The sequence below is a fragment of the Zophobas morio genome, unplaced genomic scaffold, assembly GCF_036711695.1.
Source record: "Zophobas morio isolate AGI-343-1 ecotype UQ-CSIRO unplaced genomic scaffold, CSIRO_AGI_Zmor_V1 ptg000012l, whole genome shotgun sequence".
Taxonomy (NCBI): domain Eukaryota; kingdom Metazoa; phylum Arthropoda; class Insecta; order Coleoptera; family Tenebrionidae; genus Zophobas; species Zophobas morio.
Window position 1 is genome coordinate 9,245,756 of NW_026972117.1, and position 14,816 is coordinate 9,260,571.

A 14,816-nucleotide genomic window follows, 5' to 3' on the forward strand; every position below is an offset into this window, starting at 1 on the left:
ACGCGCGGGGTGATACAGTGACACATAGCTAGTTATCACCTGAAATGAATTATTTATGTATTATATTATTAACAATTTTCTGAAATAAATATTTGGAGTATTACGATTAGAAATCCACCACATAGAGAAGAGTATCGTGTAAAAACTAGATTCCACTGGTTTGTTAATGCAACAACAATTAAATCAGCCACAGCTGTTATGAGCATAAAGCTGCAATAGAAAAGGCACATTTTTTGCATAGTTTTGCTTAAGATTAAAATTTTGGGTAGTGTTAATAACGGGAAAAGGCTGTCATCTAAAATATCGCAAATAAGTTGCGTTTTGTAAACAAGTAGTTAAATTTTAACCTCTCAGTATATTGTTATATTCCATTTTTCCAACTTTTGTGTAAAAACTGAAATCACTTTGGACGAGATTTTAAGTTTTCGTGGTAATATTACGAATTACCAAAACAATTCTTCTGCAGATAAGGATGTGTATTGCGTGAGTACTGCGACTGGGTATAAATGGCAATATTTAATAAATTCATGTATTTATATGAATATTATACCTCTTTTTATGATACTATTTATACGTCTGCAAATGTCGATTTGTTCACTAAAGATCTTGATGAATCGTTAGCCATTAAATATTTAAAAGGACGGAATAAATAAATTACACTAGACTTACAGCATATTTGACATACATAAAGAATTCTCGGCTTTGTAAATCCTTTCACTCTTTCTTTCCAAGCTTTTCTGTCCTTCGTTTCACCTTTTCTTAAATCTTGTACATAGCGTTCTTTCTTCTTTGGTCAGCCTCGTTTTTTTTTCTCCTTCCCCGCTCATACGTACTTGCTTAGCGTGTCTTGCAATCAATGGCCCAACCATGTTTGAGATTTTATTATCTGTGTTATACTAAGTCAATTCTTTTGTCTTCTTTTCCATATTCCTGTTTATTATGCTGGCAGCTGTTTTCAAACTTAAGTATTCGTCCTAGTTTCATTTATCATAAGTGCGTATTCCCTTGACTTACTCTCCAGTTTTTTAACTAAATTACCTCTTACAATCAGTTCTTCTTTCACACTCCTTCCCTTTTCTCTCATCTCTCTATTTCTTCACATACATATCCCTTTCCTTCACAATACCCTGTCACTTTCGTTTCAAACATGTTTTCCTTCTTCCCTTTTTATTTCTTTCCAACATTCTTGCAATATTTTACAATCACCTCTCTCACTAAACTTCTGTTCAAATCCAACCGCCCCTTTACCCGCTTCCACTCTCATTTACTGCTTGCTGCCTCTTTTATAACAAACTTAATAGGATATTGGATCTTTATGTACCCAAATCTCATCATTATTGTAATAATTCGTTTCCACCATGGTTCACTTGTAATATTATTAGAAAAATCAAGCGAAAATGGAGACTATGGCGTAAATATAAATCCCACAAAAACCAACTAACTCTTCAGCATTTTAAAATTATTCGTAACAAGCTTAAACATGACATCAAAATCGCGTATCAATTGTATACTCAAAATCTGGAAGCCACTATTAAGACCGATCCAAGGAAATTCTGGGCGCATATTAGTCGTCTGAAAATGCGTTCTGGTAAACCTTCTGAAATTATTTATTTGGATAATATGTTGCGTAATCCCAAAGACATTGTAAATGCCTTTATGGAACACTTTCACACCAGTTATTCGGATTATAGTCCAAGTTCTGTTGATGAGTCCAGCAATAATTCCATTAATTTTATTTTGGTTACGGAATCCAAGGTCTTTGAAATCTTGATGACTATCAAACCTAATATGACCAGTGGCCATGATAATATACCAGATTTTTTATTTCATGACTGTGCCTCAGTGTTTTCTTATCCTTTATCAGTTATATTTAATATTATTTGGAAAACTGCATCGTTCCCAGACGTCTGGAAATTATCTGTCGTCTCACCAATTTTTAAGAAAGGGGACAGACATTTAATAGAGAATCACCTACTACCCATCTCATTGATTTGCAATTTTTCAAAGATTTTTAAGATGATTCTTCATAAATTTCTCTCATTTAATGTGCACAATTGGTTAACGGAATCCCAACATGGATTCATAAGTGGTCGTTCTATTGTAACGAATTTGAGTTGTTTCACCCAATTCGTAGCCAATAGTTTCGATGCTAAACAGCAGCTAGACGTGATATATACTGATTTTTCCAGGGCGTTTGACAAACTCAACCACAGAATTCTATTGATAAAATTACGCAACTTTGGCTTCTCCGATTTTTTACTGAAATTAATGGAATCATACCCAACTGGTAGATATCAATGCGTGAAGTACCTCCAACATCAATCCGAAAAAACTTTGGTCCCGTCCGGCGTCCCACAGGGCTCTGTTCTAGGTCCGCTACTTTGCAATTTCTACATCAACGATGTTATTAAAAATATTAGTTCTCAGGTTTTAATTTACGCAGACGACCTAACAATCTTTCGTCATAATATTAATGTTGAAGACTGTCAAATTCTACAGGAAGATATTCACACTTTTGAAAACTGGAGTAAATCTAACATGTTACCTATAAATTTCAACAAATGCTACACTACGTCGCTAACAAATAAAAGTTGTAAGCTTAGTTTCAATTACACTCTTAACTTGAATATCTTATCAACAGTGGATTCCTTCAGAGATCTTGGCATAATGTTTGATTCTAAACTCACGTTTTCTCTACATATTAGTAATATAACTGCTGAAGCGTTTAAATCCCTTGAGTTTATCATCAGATCGTCCATCACTACTTTTAATACGTTATATTGTGCTTTCGTAAGATCAAAACTTGAATGGGCTCCTTCAGCTCAATTTTACATTCAATCTATAGAAAAAATCCAGAGGCGTTTTTTCAAGTTTTTAGCATTCAAAATAGACGCTATTTATCTTACTAAAGGCCTACCCCAATCTGACCTTTTGATCAGATTTGGAGATAACGACTTAAAGACTAAACGTATCAGAGATTCTCTCTATTTCTTCAAAAAACTAATACATTATGGCATCGATTGTCCACAACTTTTGGAACAGCTTCACTTTTGGGTACCCAGGCCATCATCGCGCCTTCGACAACTTTTCTTTCTGCCGACTCCAAGGATTGACATTCAGAAATACTCTCCTCTACATGAAATTTACTCTAGTGTTAGATTTATTTAAGTAAAAATTGCTGGCTGCTCTTTAATTATTAATCTCTAATTACCCGTTGACTTTAGATCTCACCTTGTATAGGGACAACAGTAATTTTTAGCTGTTTGTTTGAGAAAGATCACTTTGATGATCCGCTAACCGTTGGTTTATAATTGGGTATTACCTGTTGACCAACTTACGCACATAATAATAATAATAAAGATAAATTGTGATTATATTTAACGATAAATTACATTTGAAATAATTGTTTGTGTTTGCACCAATCAGCAATTCTAATCTTCCATCTTCTCTTCAATCATCGTTCGTCCGTATATGAATAAGACACATCATAGTGGAGTAGATAGCTCGAAAAAGCTACGACAATACAGAATAGGTTAAATTTAACTTAACTTACCGTTATTAGAAGTCGATAATTAATTGTTATTATTCCTGAACTCGACAAAACCGCTTTTCTTTGGCTTAGGCAAAGAAAAAGCAGAAACAGTTTTTCATTTTTGATATTCCAGCCGTACCAAGTTGTGTTATAAGCGGAGTGAAAAGTTTCTTCAGACTAAAAAATTGGCGTTAGATTTTACTAAATTATATAAATGTGTACCTACTGCGTTTTCTACTAGTTGTCCAAGAGAACAAAATAGTAGTACGATTGAAATTGTGATTAGTGCGAGGAAAATCCCTCTTAGTAGATTCGCTGGTGTAATTTTCTAAAAAAAAAAATTATACGAATCGTAGTGTTCATTCCTATAACCTCTACCTACAGGGCACAGAATTATAGTCAATCCTACTATAACTCCACTAGCTGAGTAAAAATATATCGGGTAATATATCAAATTGTTGATCATTTTAATATATCTGAAAATACAAAGCTGCAGTCGTTGTAGTTACAATTTACTTTTATACTTAAGTAGCGTTTGGTGAAGTTCGATGCAAGAAATCAGCTGTTTCGTAACTACATCTTGAAACTGACAATCAGACAATGTTTTCAGTTTTTCATTGAGCATGCAAAACTGGTTGTATAAATGCAGAACGATGTAAGTTAGGGAGAAAAGATTTGAAATTATTGTCAACCCGGCGTGGTAGAACAACGTATAAAAGGTAAATAAATACCAATTTCGCACGTACTTATTAAAATAATCTACGGCCACTTTCACCGGAAAATACAGGTCATATTCATCCCCGTACCACGGTAGGCATGCCGTTGCGATTAATATGACCGCTATTGTTATAACCAACGCCCCGATTTTTATTAGAGTTGCCATTTTGTGAAATTTTTGTCTGCGTCCAACAACATATAAAGACCAGAGAGACGGAAATATTGTGTTGTAGATGCTCCGAAACATGTTGATATAGATGGGGTGATACAAAGTCATGTAACCCGTTATGGCCTGGAATTAAAAAAATAAAATTTGTATGATATCAAAATTTTCAATCATACCATAACAACTCCACCACCTAGAGATGAATATCGAGTTAGAGCTACGTTCCACTGGTTTGTTATTGCAATTACACTGAAATCAACAACAGCTGTCATGAGCATGAAGCTGTAATAGAAGTAGCTAATTTTTTGCACAATTTTGTTTTCGTTTAGAATTCTGGGAAGTATTAACAGTGGTAGAAGACTGTCGCCTAAAATAAAACTAAGTTACATGTGACATACTTTAAAAAAAAAATCACCTCTCAGTATTTCGCTGAATGCCATTTGATTTAGAATAAACGTTTATTACACAATTGTAGACCTAAATGTGTCACAGATGGAGACCTGCTGCGAATAAACGAAAATATTTAATGGATATTCCTTTTGTTTTGCATAAATAATAAGTTTCTACTTTAATGATATTTACTTGTCGGTTTCTAAAGGTCAATTTGCTCATTAAAGATTGGGATGGATCATAAGCGGTTTAATGAGTAAAAGAGCAGACTAAATAAATTAAAATGAAAATGAAGCGTTTGTGTACGAAACATATATTTATTTGATTTGATAATTCTACAGAGTATGGCACAAGCCGCAGTTACACTAAACCGACAATTTTAACTCAGTGTCTTGTCTTCAATCGTTGTTACTCCGTAGTTGGATAATACACATCACAGTGGAGTAAACAGCTCGAAAAAGCTACAACAATTAATAATACGAAATACAGGATTTCAGTTTTACTTACTCTTATCAGCAGTTGATAGTTTACAGTGATAATCCCAGAACTCGACAAAATTGCTTTCTTTTCGGTTAGTTGAAGAAAGAGCAGAAACAATTTTCTATTTTTGGTATTCCATGTATACCATGGTGCACTATAAGCGGCGTTAAAAGTTTCTTCAGACTAAAAAGACACGGTAACAGTGGATTTGGCAAAACTGGTCAAGTACTTACCGCGTTTTCTAATATTTGTCCAAGGAAGCAACAACCTGCTACCGCAGAGCCGGTAATTAGTGCGGCTAGTATAGCTCTCAGTAAATCGATCAATGTGTTTTTCTAAAAGAAATTACAGAAATAGAAATATTTTTGGTACAACGTCAACTTACAGGGCACAGAATTATAGTTAATCCTATTGTGACTTCACCAGCTGAATAAAAGTATATCGGGTAATATAGTAAATCGTTGATCAGTTTTATGTATCTGAAAACACAAAAGATAGAATAATTTTTTGACAACGTTTACTGTCATACTCGAGTAGTGTTTGATGGAGTTTAATGCAGGAAATCAGTTCCTGCTTAACCAGATCTTGAGGTTGGTTATCAGGCAATGTTTTCAGTTTTTCATTGAGCATGCAAAACTGATTGTATAAATGTAGTATCAAGTATGTTAGAGAGAAAATGTTCGCAATTAGAGTTAGTGAAGCGTGGTAAAAGTACGTATAGAAGAAGAATAAATACACATTTAGTGCATACTTATTAAAATGGTCTACAGCTACTTTCACTGGATAATACAGATTATATTCATCTCCATGCCATGGTAGAGCTGCAGTTGCAATTATTAGAACAGCTGCTGTCATAAACAATGCAAAAACTTTTGCTAGAGTTGCAATTTTTTCAAATTTATTTCTGCATCCGTCTAAAGACCAAAGAGAAGGAAATATTCTTTTGTAGGTGTTGACAAACATATTGATACGAGCGGGGTGATACAGAGTCACGTAGCTAGTTAATACCTGAAATTTAATAATTATCAAATTTTTCTGAAAAATATATTTGGAAAATACGATCAGAAATGCACCACATAGACATAAATATCGAGTAAAAAGTAGACTCCATTGGTTTGTCATTACAATAACAATTGCATCAATCACAGTGGTTATGAGCATAAAGCTGAAATAGAGGAAATTCACTTTTTGCATAATTTTGTTTAAGGTTAGAGTTTTGGGTAGTGTTAATAACGGGACGAGACTGTCATCTAGAATATCGCAATTAAGGTACGTTTTATAAACACGTTGGCAAAATTTTAACCTCTCAGTATGTTGTATTCCATTTTTCCAACTGAAATCAGTTTGCACGAGATTTTAAATTTTTGTGCTAATATAATGAATTACAAAAACAACTCTTCTGCAAATAAGTGTGTGTGATGCGTGGGTACTGTTACTGGGTAGGTACTAGTGATAATATTTAGTAAGTTCATGTATTTATACGAATAGTAGACCTATTATAATGATACTATTTATACGTCTGCAAATGTCGATTTGTTCACTAAAGATCTTGATGAGTCGTTAGCCATTAAATATTTGAACGCACGGAATAAATAAATTACACTAGACATAAAGCATGTCTGCCATGCATGTAGAATTCTCAGCTTTGTAAATCCTTAAATAGCGGTTTTCACTATTTCTTTCCAAGCTTGTCTGCTCTTCGTTTCTCATGCCCAATCTTTCATGTTCAAATCTGTTTTAATACATCGCAAATTTTTTGTTTCTCTAGTTCTCCTCCTTCTTGCAAAAATTCGCCTATAATTCCGTTTTTTCCCGAACTCTTATTTTTCTTCAAACTTTTGATACTGTTCCTAATTTCTTCTTCAGATGGTTTATCTATCATCGACAAATCTTTCTAGTGCAATATTTGTCCCTTCCGTATTTAATTTTCCTTCAATGTTACCTATTAATCCGCCGTCTTTATGATACCATTAGTTATGAAATGATTTTCTTTATCTTGCATTTTGTTTTCCCAGTTTCCCGCTTCTTCTTTCTGCAGACTTGTTAAACTGGTTTTCGCTTGTCTGTGCTCTCCACAATTCTCGTAAGTCTCTCAGAATGCTTGCTATTTTCCTTTCCTCTAGCGTCGCCTCACATCGTTCATCTAAATAATCTTTATTTTATATTATAAATCAAAATTAATCATGCTGGGAGATTTCAACATTAGGGAATTTTGGGTTTTTTGAATATGGTCTCCATCCTATCATATTGTTACGTTGAATAGGTTTTTAAAAATTGGCGTGGGTAAAATTTAACAATTTATTTCTCAGTAATCTAAATTTACACGACAAATCACACAACAATTGTGTAGACAATAATTCCGACGAAAACCCATGGGCGTCGTATGGGTTTATTTCGTACCAATATATTCGCATGTAGCTAATATGATCAGTATTAGACAACACGGTTTCAAGTATAAGTGTCTGGTGTGATATAAGCTATCGACTAACAGTTGACTACTTAATGTTTACTGATAATATGAAGATTTTTACTCAAATTCATCCACTTACAGATTGCATGAAACTTCAGAGAAATCTTCAAATAATTGTCGACTTTTGTTATGAGAATTGCCTTCCTCTTAATTTAAAAAATAAATACAATTATGTGGGTCGTTCGAAATTTCTGTGTTGATTTTAAATTATTTACCGCGTTTTCTTATATTCGGTATTCGCTCGCTAATGATCCTTCACAATCTTTAATCAACAAATCGATATGCACAGACGCCACGTGAGTATCATTAAGGGAATTATTTATGGATAACAAAAAGGATTCTTGGGAAATTCCAATATACACATTTCCTTTTTTACTAATGAACAGTGTTTCGTGCTAAATGAGTTCTTGAAGATTTTTCTGACCACAAGTTCATCAAAAATAGCGATTGGTTTTCTTTTGCCCAAGGATGAAATTGTTAAGTTTTCATCTTTCGTCCTAAGAAAACATATCCGAAGCAAAGCATATAAAAACATCACAACGCTGAGTTAGTTAAATAAAATGAAATGATTAAAACCGAAAATCTTAAATTAAAGGAAGATTTTCAAAAGATTTAAGAGGCAAGAAGAATAATGTAATAATTAGTGGCTTGGAAGTAAGTGCAAGGGAAACTAAAATACTAAAAGAAGGAATGAAAAATTTTCTCAGAGAGCACTTAGCAATAGAAATCCAAGTTGAAGCTATTTTGAAGGAGTAAGTCAAGGGAATACGGCCTTATGGTAAATGAAAATAAGACGAAATACTAAGTATGAAAACAGCCGGCAGCATAATAAACAAGAATATGGAAATGAAGACAAAAGAATTAACTTAGTTTAACACAGATTATAAAATATCAGTCATGATTAGGCCATTTGTTTGGAAGACGCGCTAAGCAAGCACTTGTGGGAGGTGAGGAGTTCCAAGAGTTCTTGGTAATATATCAATAACAGTAAAAGCTGTCATCTAAAATGTCGATCTTAGTAGTAAAATTTTAACAACCTCTCAGTATTTCGTTCATTGCGATTTTGGTGGAAATTGAATCGGATTCGACAAAAGTTTATTCTAGTTTTCGTTTCAACGGACTACGAAAAAAATTCTTTCGGGCTATAAAAAAGAAATCTTTCCAACACCCTCCGTATTTCTTTTGTTTTGTATAAATAATAACCCAATGATCGTCCTGTACGTTGGTGAATGTCGATTTGTTGGTTGATATTGGCTAAATATGTAAAAAGACGCATTAAGAAATTAAAGACGATATTCAGTATCCTTGATATTATATATATTTAAATAACAGAAGTAAAACAAGCAAATTTTTAGCACAATTTTGTTTTTGGACAGAGTGCTGGGGAGTATTAATATTGGTAAGAGACTATCGTCTAAAACTCAACATGACATCTACACTTAACATAATACTGTTTATAATGATTAAGTACGCGTAAATTCAGAAACTCACGTGTTGCTCTAAATAAGTGTGACTTCCTGTCCATTTTAAACACAATATCTTAATTATTGAATGTTCTTCCAGCCTTTCCTTCAAAAGTTGTTCTTCGATAAGTGTATAAGGCACATCAGAGCAGAGTAACTAGCTCGAAAAAGCTATTAACAGTATTAATTATCAACTAAATTTTAATTAACTTACTCTTATCAGAAGTTGATAATTAACAGTTATTACTCCAGAACTTGACAAAACTGCTTTTCTCTGCGTTTGCTGAAGAAAAAACAGAAGTAGTTTCCTATTTTTCATGTTCCACATATACCACGTTGTGCTATAAGCGGAATTTGAAGCTTCCTCAGACTGAAAATATGATACATTGGACGGTAGATTGTACAACTGGAGAGATACTTACTGCACTTTCTATTATTTGTCCAAGGAAACAAAAACCTGTTGTCACACAGACTGTACTTATTGCTATGAATGTTGCCTGCAGTACGACTAATAGAGAATTTTTCTAGAATAAATTCAAAACCTATGGAGTTGTTAGTTTTCGTACAGTGTCTACATACAGGATAAAAAAATATTGTTAATGCTGTTACAACCCCACTAGCTGAATAACAATAAATCGGATAATATATCAATGTGTTGACCATCGTAACGTATCTGAAAACATGAAAGCAATACAAATTGTGATTTACAATTCACCTTTGTACTCGAGAAGTGTTTGGTGAAGTTTGATGCAGTAGATCAGTTCTTGTGTCACCAGACCTTGATGTTTGTTGTCAGACAGTGTTTTAAGTTTTTCAATGAGCATGCAAAACTGATTGTATAAATGTAGTATAATGTACGTTAGACTAAAAAGGTTGGCAATTATCGTTAATCCAACGTGGTAAAGCATCGTATAAAATATGAACAAATACAAATTTCGTGCATATATATTGAAATAGTCGATGGCTACTTTGACGGGAAAATACAGGTCATACTTATCTCCGTGCCATGGCAGAGCTACAGTTACAGCTCCTAGAGTAGTTACTGTCATGAACAACGCGCCAATTTTTGTTAGATTTGCTATTTTTTGAAACTTTTCTTTACGTTCTACAAAATCTAAAGGCCAGAGACGGGGAAACATTTTGTCATAAATGTCCCAAAACATCTTGACGTAAATGGGAACATACAGTGTCATGTAACTGGTTAATGTCTAAAATAAAATAACAGAATTTTGGTCACATACAAATTATTTTAGTTTACTATAAAAAATCCACCAGTTATGAATACATAACGAGTAATAACCAGATCCCATTGATTTGTTACTACAACTACAATAGAATCAATAATAGTTGTAGTGATTATAAAGATGCAGTAGAAATAACTAATTTTTTGTACAATCTTGTGTCGGGCCAGAATTCTGGGTAATATTAATAATGTATAGATACTGTCATCTTTGAGTATTTTCTTGAAGGTCATCTTCGTAGAACAATTAAGTCTACTTCGTAACACAGAATTTTAATTCCTTTTAAGATATTAAAATAATTTCAAAAGTAGTTCTAAATGTATACGTGTCACTCGCAGGCACAGTTCACCAAAATAGACTAATCTTGTTCGTGCTTTGGTTACACCACCAGGACATCGATAAGTGTAATTAATGTACTTTGATGTTCATTTACTTAATTATGTATGAAACAAGTGCTTAGTAAATAAATTAAACTAGAGTCCTTGTATATGAAAAAGCAAATATCGAAATAGAACACCCGTCATTTAGTATCTAGAAAAAACTACAGATAAAGCATTTTTCTAAATTTTCTTAATTAATGTGTGTGCTTACTCATTACTTGCGTTAGAAAACCAACATCTAAAAGTTTTAAAATGCCTAGTATTTTGGAAACATAAGCGTGAATTAATTGTTTTGGAGTTAGTGTCCTGGGGAGTATTAACATCGGTAGAAGACTGAGTAAATAAAGCTTTAAAAATTACGGTGAATCCAGAGTGGATAAAAGAAGAACAAATACGCATTTAGTGCATACTTATTTAAATAGAACGCCTACTATCATCAATAATGCACCGATTTTGGTTAACGTTGCCATTTTATCAAATTTAAATCGACATCCGTTAAAGTTTAAAAACCTGAGGGAGGGAAACATTTAATTATATCAATTCAGACTCATACGGACTAAAGTGGGATGATACAGCGTCACATAACTAGTTAATACCAGAAACATAATAAGAAACATTTTTAGTGAAACAAATATTTTCAACCCTACGATAAAAAATCCACCACCTAGGGACGAATATCTAGTGAAAATTAAATTCCACTGATTCCACAACTGTCATAAGCAAAAAGCTCAAATAGAGGTAATTATTTTTTTAATGAATTTGTTTTCGCTTCTCAGTATTTCGTTGGTTGTCATTTTGGTAAAAACTGATTCAGCTTGCACAAAATTGTGTTACTATTCTCGTTCCAACGAACTACGAAACCACCGTGACCCATAAATGTGTGTTGATGAGGATAAAAGACAACACTTTCCAACTCCTTACATAATTTTTTGTTTCGGATAAATGATAATACAGTATTGTTTGAAACTCTCATCTAAAACTCAAGTGTTAGTAAAATTTTTCTCCAGATCATTTTGTTCTACTCGTTGCAAGTGTGATTTTATCTTTGTTCCAACACACTATCACTTATTTCGTATTTACCCCTTTCTTTTGAGCATCAATGTTTTATTTATAACGTCTGTACATTAGTGAATATCGATTTGTTCATTAGGTGTGTTGGTAGGTCATTAGTGCGTAATCTTTTAACATAAACGGCATAAAAAAAATAGTCTAGGCAGTGAATCTACTTGTCATTTGAAAGAATTGAGAAGTTACAACTTTTTAACCGCAAAAGAAACTATAACAATGGTTGAGCAATGATTGAAAATATAAACACATAAAATTTTTGACAGATTTTTGTATTTTATAATTAATTGTTTTAAGTAATTCAAGTTTGTTTTGTTATTTTGTGATATAAATTAGAAGTCAGCTTAGTACCAGGGTTTATAGAAAAAAAAGAGTTACATTCCATGCATTTTATTTACATCAATATAACAACAATTAACATGACATCTACACTTAAGATAATACTGTTTATAATGATTAAGTAAACATAAATTCAAAAACTCGCGTGTTGCTCTAAATCTTAAGTATGACTTCCTGTCCAGTCTTTCCTTCAAAAGTTGTTCTTCGATAAATGTATCAGGCACATCAGAGCAGAGTAAATAGCTCGAAATAGCTATAAACAGTATTAATTATCAACTAAATTTTAATTTACTTACTCTTATCAAAAGTTGGTAATTAACAGTTATTACTCCAGAACTTGACAAAACTGCCCTTCTCTGCGTTTGCTGAAGAAAAAACAGAAGTAGTTTCCTATTTTTCATGTTCCATGTATACCACGTTGTGCTATAGGCGGAATTAGAAGCTTCCTCAGACTGAAAATGTAACACATTGGATGGTAGATTGTACAACTGGAGAAATACCTACTGCACTTTCTATTATTTGTCCAAGGAAACAAAAACCTGCTGTCACACAGACTGTATTTATTACTATGAATGTTGTCTGTATTATAACTAATAGGGATTTTTTCTAGAATAAATTCAAATCTATGGAGTTGTTAGTTTTCGTACAGTGTCTACGTACAGGATAAAAAAATATTGTTAATACTGTTACGACCCCACTAGCTGAATAACAATATATCGGATAATATATAAATGTGTTGACCATTGTAACGTATCTGAAAACATGAAAGCAATACAAATTGTGATTTACAACTCACCTTTGTACTCGAGAAGTGTTTGGTGAAGTTTGATGCAGCAGATCAGTTCTTGTGTCACCAGACCTTGATGTTTGTTGCCTGACAGTGTTTTAAGTTTTTCAATGAGCATGCAAAACTGATTGTATAAATGTAGTATAATGTATGTTACACAAAAAAAGTTGGCAATTATCGTTAATCCAATGTGGTAAAGCAGCGTATAAAATATGAATAAATACAAATTTCGTGCATATATATTGAAATAGTCTGTGGCTACTTTGACGGGAAAATACAGGTCATACTTATCTCCGTGCCATGGTAGAGCCACAGTTACAGATCCTAGAGTAGTTATTGTCATGAACAATGCGCTAATCTTTGTGAGATTTGCTATTTGTTGAAACTTTTCTCTACGTCCTACCAAATCTAAAGGCCAGAGACGGGGAAACATTTTGTTATAAATGTCCCAAAACATCTTGACGTAAATGGGAACATACAGTGTCATGTAACTGGTTAATGTCTAAAATAGTATAATGGAACTTTGGTCACATATAAGTTATTTTAATTATACTATAAAAATTCCCCCTGTTATGAATACGTAACGAGTAATAATCAGATTCCACTGATTTGTTAATACAATTACAATAAAATCACCAATTGTTGTAGTGATTATAAAGATGAAATAGAAATAACTAATTTTTTGTACAATCTTGTGTCGGGCTAGGATTATGGGTAATATTAATATTGTATAGATACTGTCATTTTTGAGTATTTTCGTAAAAGTCATCTTCGTAGAACAATTAAATCTACTTCCTAACACAGATATCAAAATAAAGTACTTTTAAATGCATACGTGTCACTCGCAGGCACCGTTCACCAAAATAAACTAATGTTTCTCGTGCTTTGGTGATACCGCCAGTACATCAATAAGCGTAATTAATATAGTTTGATGTTCATTTACTTAATTATGTATGAAACTAGTGCTCAGTAAATAAATTAAGCCCTAAGCGTTGTCCATCAAAAAGCAAGTATCAAAATAGAAGTAATTTACAAAAACCCGTCATTTTGTATCAAGAAAACAACTACAGATAATCTTTCTAAATTTTCTAAATTAATATAAACATAATGTGTGCATGTGTTAAAAGGCTTTGGAGTTAGTGTATTAACATCAGTTAAAGACTGTCTATATTATATGTTACAAATATGTTACAAATACGATAATTGACATTTCAGTATTTCGTTCATCGCGATTTTGGTAAAAGCTGAATCAGTTTTGACAAAATTTTATTCTAGTTTTCGTTTCAACGAACTACGAAAAAGATTCCACAAATAAATGTAATTTTCTGGCTATAAAAAAGAAGTCTTTCCAACACTCCTTATTTCCTTTGTTTTGTACAAATAATAACCTTCTAATGATGGTCCCATGCGTTGGTTAATGTCGACTTGTTGGTTGATATTCTTGGTGGCTAAATATGTAAAAAGATTCGTTAAATATATTCATGTATAATAAGTACATATTATAAAATTTGAGTTAATTTAAATCACTGTCACTATATTTCAAATATTTCCCCAGTCTATATCACAAGTCGTGTCTACATTTTTCCTATCGTTGTATTTGAAATGTGCACGTCGAAGCCTATACCAAAATTTCTTGGGGATTTTTATACAACTTTTCTAAAACCAAAATTTTTCAATGCACGAAGTAAAAATTTGAGATTTTTGCAACCAGCTTTGAAACTTAACCAAAGGCATTTTCTTGTAGATTTCGACTCCAGAAGTTGCTTTGTCCTCATTTCTTCGGTAG

At 32.8% G+C, this 14,816-nt stretch overlaps 1 protein-coding gene across 1 annotated transcript; it reads right to left on the reverse strand.

Moving 5' to 3' along the window:
* Positions 1 to 5,203: 5,203 nt before the first annotated feature.
* Positions 5,204 to 10,267, reverse strand: LOC135128173 (uncharacterized). Its single transcript, XM_064055067.1, has 6 exons — positions 10,149 to 10,267; positions 9,927 to 10,082; positions 5,671 to 5,764; positions 5,519 to 5,620; positions 5,313 to 5,468; positions 5,204 to 5,266 (listed from the first exon to the last, which is right to left on the reverse strand). The coding sequence occupies exons 1-6, from the start codon at positions 10,265 to 10,267 to the stop codon at positions 5,204 to 5,206; spliced, it is 690 nt and encodes a 229-aa protein (XP_063911137.1).
* Positions 10,268 to 14,816: the final 4,549 nt, after the last annotated feature.